At 43.2% G+C, this 11,321-nt stretch overlaps 1 protein-coding gene across 1 annotated transcript in view; it reads left to right on the forward strand.

The window, feature by feature from the left end:
* gask1a (golgi associated kinase 1A) overlaps window positions 1-9,157 on the forward strand; it is a 20,781-nt gene extending 11,624 nt beyond the window's left edge. The window contains exons 3-6 of the mRNA XM_034874949.1: window positions 774-1,211; window positions 4,229-4,351; window positions 6,796-6,899; window positions 7,445-9,157. Coding sequence (XP_034730840.1) covers window positions 774-1,211; window positions 4,229-4,351; window positions 6,796-6,899; window positions 7,445-7,649 — 870 coding nt within the window. The 3' untranslated portion in view covers window positions 7,650-9,157. The remainder of the gene's footprint in view (window positions 1-773; window positions 1,212-4,228; window positions 4,352-6,795; window positions 6,900-7,444) is intronic.
* The last annotated feature ends 2,164 nt before the right edge of the window (window positions 9,158-11,321 follow it).

Consider the following 11,321-nt stretch of genomic DNA (forward strand, 5'->3'; position numbering starts at 1 on the left):
TATATAGTTACGTTTAACTTTAAAACATGAGGCAATTGTGTTAAATGCATCCAAGACATTTACATAAATCCAAGAGTTTGCCAATCTCCTTTTTTCAGTGCAACTGCTGATATTTATTTATGTGTTTATTATTGTTAGAAAATCCAATTAAAAACACACCAACAGTATGTGTTGATCCCATGTGTCTCCAAAGCCTGAACCATCTTATTCCTCTGTGCTATAGAGAGCAGGCTGTCCCACACACACCGTCTTCTTACTACATAAAATCCAGTTGAGCTTTCTAAAAAACAGTGTGTTAGCATATTTAATTATGGCTTGAGTTGACTGCCACAGACAGGACTAGGAAGTCTTTTTCTGGGGAATCACTATGAAATGATCATGCTAAATGGATAAAAGAAATAATGCAGACTTGATAGTTAATGTGTTGGTTTATACAATCCAGCAGATGCCATGGGTCTGCAGAATGATTTCCATACTGTACTGAAATATGTGGAAACCAAAAATATAAACCTGTGCAGGTGCATTTAAACATGGTGAGCATGTAAAAACCCCATGAGTTTCAGATAAGACAAGCTGGTAGATAAGGCAGATAAGGTGGACCTGGTGTTCTAACTAACAGCTGGCTAAAGGCTTTTATTGTCTCCTTTTATGTACATTCACATTGAGTGACCAGAAATATTCATGGCTCTAGCTGAGACACAAGATATTGTCTGTGGTGTCTATTACCTAATGTTTTTAAATGTAAAGCCTTATATAGTATGTGTCCATCCCAGCAGCCGTCAGGGCAGAGGGGGGGCCCTGAGCGTGCAGCTGGCCGCAGACATCCAGGAGGCCTGGCTGAGCGCTGCCAGCAGGGCCACTGCTCCCTGATTAAACGCCCTGACGACTGGTACGAGGTGTTAGCCTTCCACCTGGACAGGGTGCTGGGGCTCAACAGAAGTCTCCCTGCAGTGCTCCGAACCTTCCACAGCCCTGTTTTACCATACCGATACACCAGGGGCACGCCCCGGCCTGTAGTGTGGTGGGATCCAGATATTCAGCACCTCGCTGACACAAACAACGACCAGAACTCGGTGGCACTCAGCTGGGCCCAGTACCAGAAGCTCCTGCAGGTCCACTGTGGGACGGAGGCAGAGCTGAGGTCAGCGCCCTGCGTGGGAGTTCAGCACTCAGAGTGGGGCAGACTGGCTCTCTTTGACTTCTTATTACAGGTAAGATCACTTTCTTTCTTCCTCCAGGACAGAGACAGCCACCGACATGCATAAGTCGCATCTTCTGTTAGTCATAGGGGAGCAGAAAAGTTAACTGGAGTCAGTATTAGTGAGAAAAGTGGAACCCTTAAATTTAACCAGATTTAAAGCTTGTGATATACCAGCCGCCATGCTCTGCCACACATCCAGCCCAGGGAACTCTTTTATAAAACCTATTATGCAAGAAAACGTTGCATGAAGCGGAGTGAAATTTGCAGTTGCAACATTTTATCAACTACTATCCAGGAAAACTGACCAAAAATTAAAATCTGCAAGTTGGGGGAGTTTGTTTCTTGATTTCTGTGTTTTCAACAGTGTTGTGTGCAAAGTGCTATTTGGTTTGATTCTGTCATTTTTATGTTTCTTGTAGTGTAGCAGCAACAACAACAACAACTTTACACATGAAGGTGTTCTCCTGAACATGGCCTGGCCTCGGGTCTCTTCCATAACTCTGCCTCTTCCTTTCCTTTCATAAGGGCTAACACTGCTTAATAAGGTGCAGTCACCTTATTCACCATTTTATACCTTTGCACTTACTTTGCTCGTGTCAGTACCACACATGAAATACGTGTCTTTCAGTTTAATTAAACACATTCATTTTTTTAGGATTTCTGTTATTCTACAGTCTTGGGAAAAAACTTGAATTCCAAAATTAAAAACTGAATACCTACCCAACAAATAATATTCAGGTACAGCCCTCCTCTGCCCTGTGTGAAATACTGTACTTCCTAGTAAATCAGTGAGTAGTTTGGCCTCAGTCACCTTCTCCACAAACATTTCCAGTCGTATTTCTAAACTCATTCCTCGCAGCGCCAGCACCCGTAATCCTGTAAAAACTGCGTACATTTTTTCCTGTGAGACATGCAATGCAGCTGATGAGCACAGGAGCAGCATGATATGATGTTTACATGTCACACAGAGAAATTGGGTTATTCTTATCTCAGGGCTCATCCACCTCTCTTTCTCTCTCACCCTCTTACAAAATGCTTTAGTAAAATATTTTCATGATCTGGTCATCGTGATATGATCAAGGTATGCTAGAAGCACACTCTCACACTCACTAGATATTATAAGAACAGCTGATTGCTGGCGCAGTAAACCCGTCCAGCAGGAAGGGGGGGGGGGTGGGAATCCTCCACCAACACTCAACATTGATTCCATTCCTGGTACATGCACTCAGCACGTGTTTACTGCTGATATCAGCATTTTTTCTATTACTCAGCAATTTTGCATTCTATTTCCATTCATCCTGTTAGTCAGTATTATCACTGTTCCCTTTCCAATGAGGTCTAGGCCTAGGTCTACAGTCTCCAGACAATCACTCTGTCCATACTGATTTTCTTTGGCTAAACTCTATCCCTAAAAAGCCACTCGTCTCCATCAGAACTTCGTCCCATTGCTACACTCATGGGACAGTTTGCTCGTCTCACTCCTTTCTGTCCAGGTCCAACCTGCTGGCTTCCCTTTAAAGGATGTGATGTTCTGTAGGTGATCCAACGATGGCTGAGACTCATGGATATTGAAGTATTTAAAAACTTCTGCCATTGATTAACTGATTGAACCGATATCGTCTTTCTCCTCTGAACAGCCAGCTGTGTTATTGTGTCTTTGCATTGTACCCTTCGTATATGTAGTGCTGGGATTGCATCCTGTCACTGATCATACAGCTACTGTAGTAATTTAGTCCTGCTTTTTTCCGTCCTCACACTGAGACATAATGTGTCCAACACCCATCTACAGTGTGTTGGGTTGAATATGAATAACCCATGATGCAGGCAGATGTCAATCCCTGTAACAGGGCCCAGCTCTAATAGGCTCTATTGATCTACTGAGAGCCTCCCAACACTTCTTCCTACCTGCTCCCTCAACACCTCGCTGGGCTCTGATAGCAGGGAACCAAACACCAGACACACAGGAAGGACACAGCTGCACACACACATGCATGCGCGTTCACACACACCTGCACACACGGGCATGCAAGCACGCACACACACACACACACCTGCACACACACACACACGCATGCATGCGTGTGTGTGTGTGTTTGTGACTGCAGAGACACCAATGATTGTCTCTGCAGTCCTGTCTGTTGTCTTTGCCCATAAGAAAAAAGACTCCTCACTGCATGTTGTCCCCTCTCTCTCTATCTCGCCCCTTTCCTTTCAATCTTCAGCTTTACCATCAAAAATAAAAAGCTGAAAAATAATCTTTAAAAAGTGAACACAGAGGAGTTGAATAAAGAAACAGTAAGCAGCAATACAAGAGGGTGCTGATGGAGGAGAGTGTGTAGCGATGAGGGGAAGAACAATGATACTGGCCATCCGGTCACGCAGAGCATTATGGGAGACTTAAACACTGTTTTGCCTCCGAGCAAAGCCTCTGCCTGAGGGCTGTTCACTGGAACTCTCCACCATGCTTTTGGAACCAACTCACAGTCAGAGTTCACACCTTCTGGGTAGATGATAGATCGGATCCACTAGATGTGTCAATGTCAGAGGAAGTGTCTCATGGCACGCCTCATTCTACCTTAGTCTGCCTCTGATTGGCTTAACCTGGTATTCTCACCCTAACCAATCCCCACTCCCCATGCCTAACCTACGTACACCATTCTAGCAGATCTGATTTAGGATTTTCCCAATTTAAGGGTAGGGGGAATGTAGCAGCAAGGTAAGATGTCTCCTAAAAGCACCAAATAAGAACGAAGACAGAGTGGAGGAGGTGCACAGCAGCGCACACACACGCACACGCACATTGCAGCTGCTACATTGTAGTATTGGGTTCTGTCACTGAAAGATGGACACGATAGTTTCGGTTCAGGACAGCTTGTTCTTATTTTCAGAGTTTTGGTCAGTGATGATGTGTACTTTCATATTGTTAATGTTGACAGAGCAGACTCTACATCAGATCTTTTTTGTGTGCCACAACATGTTGACTAGTCTTGTGAGTGTGTGTGTGTGTGTGTACGTGTGTTTGGACAGGTTAACGACCGGCTTGACAGGTACTGCTGTGGTTTCAGCCCGGAGCCCACTGAGCTGTGTGTGGAGAACCAGCTGCACGCCAAGTGTGGCAGCACCAAGGACCTGCTGCTGGTCCACATCCTGGTAGGTGTCACCAACAGCACTGATGTCATATCCTCTCCACAGACAGGAAACCGAGGATTAATGTTGTGAAGTGTGACACGGCCTTTGGGCTCTCAGTTCAAAGCTCTTTGTGTTGATGAAAACACCAACTGTGTTTTTGACTTACTCCTGCCATGCCAAACTGTTCACAATCAGTGCTCGTCATATCTGAAATTATCTGTTTGTTTTTTGTTGCTATAACTTCTATGACGGGTCAAAATGTCTTCCTCCTCCCAGGCAGAGTCAGGGAATGATTGGCTTCATTCATCCAAAATGACTCTACTGCATCTCTGCTTGTATTTACAGAGATAAGAATGAATACTTGGTGCATGCCTGCACATGCATGCATTGTGAAAGCTTGTGCTAAGTATATCAATTCAATTCAATTTTATTTATAGCATCAATTACACATTCAACTTAATTTTTAACGTCACTTACACTGCAATATTGTTTCTCTTATCATGGCAACCGCACTTTAAAATTCCTTTTGTTGGACGGCATTTTACTTACTCAGTCTACCATATTTTCACTGTCTATTTCATGCCTTGTATTTCTTGCCTTGTATTTCTTTGTGCTTACTTGTTTGTGTGTTATTGTTTTTTGCTGTTAATGAAAAATGTTGCTACTGTAACGACAAAATTTCCCCGTCGTGGGATGAATAAAGTATAATCTAATCTAATTCATAACAAGAGTTATCTTGAGACACTACAGATAGAGCAGGTCTAGTCCACTCTATAATTTACAGATAGAGCAGGTCTAGTCCACTCTATAATTTACAGATAGAGCAGGTCTAGACCTTTCTATAGTTTATAGATAGAGCAGGTCTAGACCTCTCTATAATTAACAGATAGAGTAGGTCTAGACCTCTCTATAGTTTACAGATAGAGCAGGTCTAGACCTTTCTATAATTTACAGATAGAGCAGGTCTAGTCCACTCTATAGTTTACAGATAGAGCAGATCTAGACCTTTCTATAGTTTATAGATAGAGCAGGTCTAGACCTCTCTATAATTAACAGATAGAGTAGGTCTAGACCTCTCTATAGTTTACAGATAGAGCAGGTCTAGACCTCTCTATAGTTTACAGATAGAGCAGGTCTATTCCACTCTATAGTTTACAGATAGAGCAGGTCTAGACCTCTCTATAGTTTATAGATAGAGCAGGTCTAGACCTCTCTATAGTTTACAGATAGAGCAGGTCTAGACCTCTCTATAGTTTACAGATAGAGCAGGTCTAGACCGCTCTATAATTAACAGATAGAGTAGCTCTAGATCACACTAGACCACTTGATTTACCAGTTCTAGTAGTTCTCTCCAGAGCATGCAACAATGCGACAGTGGCAAGGAAAAACTCCTTTTAGGAAGAAACCTGGAACAGACCCAGGCTCTTGGTAGGCGGTGTCTGACGGCCGGTTGGGGGTGTAATGGCAATAACAGTCACAATAAAGATAAAGATAATGGAACGGTGACTAGAAGTAGTAGTAGTAGACCACCGCGACAGCTGCAACCAGGATTTTGGAACCTCCATAATCCATGGAAATATGCTGGGGGGAAAAGTACATAAGGACTTTGGGGAATGACTCCCCAGAACTAGGTTAGTAATAAGCATTCCTGGGACATGGAGGCACACAAATGGAAAGATAAAGGAAAGAGAAGCTCAGTCCTCCGGCAGTCTAAAACTATTACAGCAGAACTAAGAGAGACAGGGTAGAGAAAGGAGCCTGGTCGGGCTAGAACTCTCCCCTGCCGGGTCGGGTTGTACTGCCCTGCCTTCCTCTAGTTTTATTAAGTTAATGATTATATGGTAAATTAAGAAGAGAAGCAGAGAAAGGGTGCCAGGTCTGCAGCTAAACACCCTCCCCCGCCGGTCTAGGCGGACGCTGTGACTCATCAGTAATTTATCATTTTTGTCAACAAGACAAGCTAGCTATCAGCCATTTCATTGTTTCAACATCTATTACAAGACTTGAGAAACAATGATCCATGTGTAACGTTACTGTCGGCAGTAGAGATCTGTGAGAGAACAGTCAACTGGAGGAGACATGAAACAAAGTCACTTCCGAGTGGAACTTCCTGCAGCATGTGTGTTAGCGTCATCCTGGGGTGTTCAGAGCGCGAGGCACTGAAGCACCACACAGTATTGGAATTAACTTGCACATTTTCTTTTTCTGTATTTAAGGTAGCGCAATCATTTAGAACGGGAAACAGTCAGTTCCACCAGAACTCCCTTAGTAGGTGTCCTATAACATGTTTTAATGGACACCACGCAGCCAATCAGAATTGAGTATTCTCCCAGACCATAGTATAATAAAGTCTATCTTATCTTTAAAAATCTAATTTTACAATTAGTGTAGTGGTAGTGCTTGGATTGAATGTGTTGGACTGAGACACAGTGCGTGTATGTGTGTGCGTGTTCATGTGTGTTCAGGTGAGGAAGGCAGATCCCTCCAGACTGGTGTTCATAGACAACGCAGGCAGACCGCAGCAGTCCACCAACAACCTCAACTTCCAGCTGGTGGAGGGCATCGATGAGTGAGTAGAAAGCATTCTTTAAAAGCAGGAGGATGCACTTCTGAGGTATCTGTGGCTTTAATCCAGCTCCAAAAAACAATGATGTAAGGAAATGTTTTAGAAAACAGGAAAGAGTAGTAACAAGATATTTCCCTGGTGAGAAGCCATCACATCAGCAGCAAAGACAGGTCCACTGGAAGCTCGTTATGCTTTGTTACAATGTCTGTCTGATTAGATTAGTGCACATTCAGTTAGACTGCTGTTCAACATGCTGCAGGAATCTGTCTTATAGAAATTCCCCTTTGTCTGTCACTATGGATCACTAAACCGCTCCATAAAATACTCTTAATAACTTAAGCCTGGACAAGAATCTGAATAAAACAGGATTTGCAAATTTGCAAATCAACTATTTTAATGTTGCCAACATTTCTGGTTACATGCCGTATCATGTCATGAAGGCATATACCTGGGGGCAGTGTTGCTGCTGGAGAGGCTTTTTATACATCTGTAATAGTGTTTGAATTGAAGAAACAGCACATCACATCTAAGGCTGTTTGTGTTGCCAGGTTTCCAGAGAGAGCCGTGTCAGTGCTCCAGTCAGGCTGTCTACACAGTCTCCTTCTACGCTCCCTTTACACAGACAGAGAATTCTGGGACAGTCGAGGCGGGGCCAGCGGCCTCAGGCCTCTCATCCACACTGTAGAGCGCAGAGGCCAGATTCTCCTCCAGCACATCAGAGATAGGAAGCTGCAGCTCAACAGGGACCTGTGACTGGGCCAACCAGGGTCCACACATTAGTGGGGAAGGGGGGTTGATATTTCTGCATCCAGAGAGCTGTGGAGTGAACAGCAGCCTAAAAAGTTGAAATGGTTCAGGGGAGTAGAGCGGACAAGCTTGGATATCCTGCAGAAAACTTTTATATGAGTGACAGGAAGTACATCATCAGCAATGACGAGTGACAGGAAATACAAATGTATTACTACCTTTTAAAAGCCAACAGTGGTGAGATTATATTTTAGGCCATCCTGTCAGAAGTAATATTATAATTAATAATTAAAATGTGTATTACTTGAAGAGACAAAAGATCAGAAATGCTCCTTTAGTCTCTAAACCTGAGAGTTGGAGGCAAAGCTGGCAGGTTCGGCATGACACTATGTTAGCCGTTAGCTTAGCAGCCAGGCAGCAGCTGAGTTCTGTTAGCAGAGCAAAAAGTGTTGAGATGCTAAATGTGTGGTTGCTGACCAGCTGATATGTTTGTTGGTTAATACTGGTTAGGGTTCGGTTTGAAATGCCATTCCCCGTTTTCCACTGTCAAAACTGTCAATCAAACTTGAGTATAAAGCCAGAAGGAATGCCAGTATAATGTGTTGTAATGACAGTAGTAGTGGTCGTAGGTTGTGAGCTGCTCATTGCTACGTGTTACGTATCCTAGCTGGAATAGCTCATTAGCTCTGTGTCATATCTGTCGAGCTGGACGGACTGCCAGTAGTAAAACCCATTTGGTTCTGGTCCTAAAGACTCTTGCTCCTTATAACATAATTCAAGTTTTAGCTGCAGGTATTGCCATAGTTTAAGTTAAGTTATTAATAAAAGATTCTTATAATAATCAATAACAGATTGTAGTCCATTGGAGAAGTCTTCATGCTGACCTAGACAGGGCAAGACCACAGTTAGTATAAAGAATAGAACCAATCAGTCATGGAGCTGGAGGTGAACAGTGTGTTTGTCCTGTCCTAAGTGTCCCATTCATGCACCAAAGGAAATGTCCCTTAAGCTCTGTCTCTCAATATATATTTATGTCTTTCATTCAGTGTCTCGTCACAGACGGGAAAGGTGAGACAAATTATTCCCCCGCTCCTTCTCCGCCATGTTCAGATTTTTCCAAATTTTCCAAGAATTAAGTGGAAAAAAACATTTAAAATTTTATTTTAATATTGTACAGAAAGCCAGCAGCTCATCCACTAATTGGTTTGCATGTCTGTTTTTATGTGATAAGCTTTTCTGCTTTAATCAAGGGATTAAAAATGTGTGCCAGCAAACAGCTTCTGGACCGAAAATGGACCATATTCACATTCACACATGTACGTGATTTTAAAAATATTTTTTCAAAGTGACTGTCCTTGCAAATTGTTAAAATGCACAGCAGTGTACAGTAGCAGAAGATAAAAGAAAAGGGATGCCTTACCCGCTCTGAATTCAAATTCCCCTTGTAGCTTTATGGATTTATGCCATTTCTATGCTCCCACCATCACTGAATAAATGGCTCTAATGAGAAATGGTTCAATGTGTGATCCTGTCTTCATCCGCACTTCTCTTTCACTTTTTCATTTGTCAAATCACCAAAAGCGAGCGGCTCGCTGCAGGTTTTAGATTGCAGTCATCGCTCTGCTTTTATTGAACACATTTCTGGTCCAGCTCATTACCCCCATCTGGATTCTAATGGTCTTAAGGCTTTGGATTGGAAATCTAGAAATCAAAGAAACTAATATTAGAAGGAATTTTAGAAAAGTAGATGAGACATAGAAACATATTCAAACAAACGTCGAAAGAAGAAAGAACATGAACTGGCTGCTGTGGAAACCCAGAGAGGCTTGGGTTGCACCCCCTTTTCAAAATAAAAAAAAACAGAACTTTTTGATTATATTTCTTTGAAATATATTTATGTACCTACGGCGTGGTGTGCCTGTTTCCGTGTACCTACGACGTAGGGTGGCTGGAGGAGAGGGAGAGGAGAAGAGAGCGAGACTACAGGCCACAGAGAAGCACGGGCTGTAGCAGAGAGCTATCAGAGATAGAGCTCAAACCTCCAGCCTCTGCTCTTCTTCTTCTCTCAGCCATGTCTGGAGTACTAAGTCCTGGTTTTAAACACGACAGCTTCTCTGCTTCTATGGCATGAGATGTGACAGGACACAGGAAATGTTCATATCTGGCAGTGATGTCTGTCACAGTTAATGTCTTTTAGACGAATGAAAAGCTGCTGGAGCACACTGGGATGTTTACAGGTGTTGATTAGATCTAGTGACATGATTTATCTCATGTTTGAACCATCTGTTCATGCTCACAGATGAAATCGCTTGATCCCAAGAACGCAGTGTTGCCGTTTGTCTGTCTGTGTCTTTGTCTGTCTGTCTCTGAGTGTGTCTCTGTCTGTCTGTGTCTCTGAGTGTGTCTCTGTCTGTTTGTGTCTTTGTCTGTCTGTCTGTGTCTCTGACTGTGTCTCTGTCTCTCTGTGTCTTTGTCTGTCTGTCCGTCCATCTGCCTGTGTCTCTGTGTATCTGTCTGTCTGTGTCCCTGGGTGTCTGTCTTTATCTCTGTCTGTACGTCTGTCCGTCTATCTGTCTGTGTCTCTGTCTGTGTCTCTGTCTGTCCGTCCGACCATCTGTCTGTCTGTAACCTTTAGATTTATTTTTGGGGATTACGATGTTTTAAAGTTCATCGCTTGACTTAAGTCCATGTCTGGATATATCTCTCAGAATTCCTCTACACATGATAGAAGCACATTTCTTCATCAGTGTCAAATCTGTATTACAGTTATAATGTTTTTCTGTCCCTCATATACACCGATGCTAAACCCATTCCTTTGGCCTCTTGGTAAACTGTTGAACTCCGCTCGTGTTATCGTGTCATTTGTTCCTGCTATTACACAATTTAATGGAAAGATATCGCAGCTGTGTGAATTATAGAAATAAGGTCTGTGTCTTCCTTAGGAAAGGAGGCTGCTGCTGAGGACATATGGCCCTTGCGTGTCTCCTCGGGCTCAGAGTCCTGGCTTCGGTTGCATGAAGAGCTGCCAACCGAAGCCAGGACTCTCACCTTACTCTTTCCGTCACCATGCTAAATGCTGCCAAAGAAGCAGCTCATTATTCCAATTCTGCTTCCAGTGCAGTGAATCGTTCCATACACTTCGGTCAGCATACATTCTTCCTTCATGTGTTCTCATGGTGCATTCAGTGAGGTTACCCTCTCCTGGGATTCAGCAGCTTTAAAAGGGTGGCTGGATTCTGCCAGAGGGCCACCTGGGAAGATGGAAAACAGTATTACGTGAAGATCTCATATTTAGTCCTATAATAGGTGGAAGAAGTGTGGCATCTGCTACTACGCTAATATCTGCTTCCACCACTCAGCTTGTGTGTGTGCTTGAGTACATTTCTGTATTATTACATTCACACTGTATCTGTCCTCTTAAACTTTCAATTCAATTCAATTCAATTCAATTTTATTTATAGTATCAAATCACAACAAGAGTTATCTCAAGACACTTTACAGATAGAGCAGGTCTAGACCACACTCCAGAATCCACAAGGACCCAACAGTTTCAGTAGTTTCCTCCAGAGCAAGCAACAGGGCCACAGTGGCGAAGAAAATCTTCCTTTTAGGCAGAAACCTCGGTCAGACCCAGGCTCTTGGGAGGCGGTGTCTGACGACCGGTTGGGATTAGAATGA

This window comes from Etheostoma cragini, chromosome 6 (assembly GCF_013103735.1).
Source record: "Etheostoma cragini isolate CJK2018 chromosome 6, CSU_Ecrag_1.0, whole genome shotgun sequence".
NCBI classification, from domain to species: Eukaryota; Metazoa; Chordata; class Actinopteri; order Perciformes; family Percidae; genus Etheostoma; species Etheostoma cragini.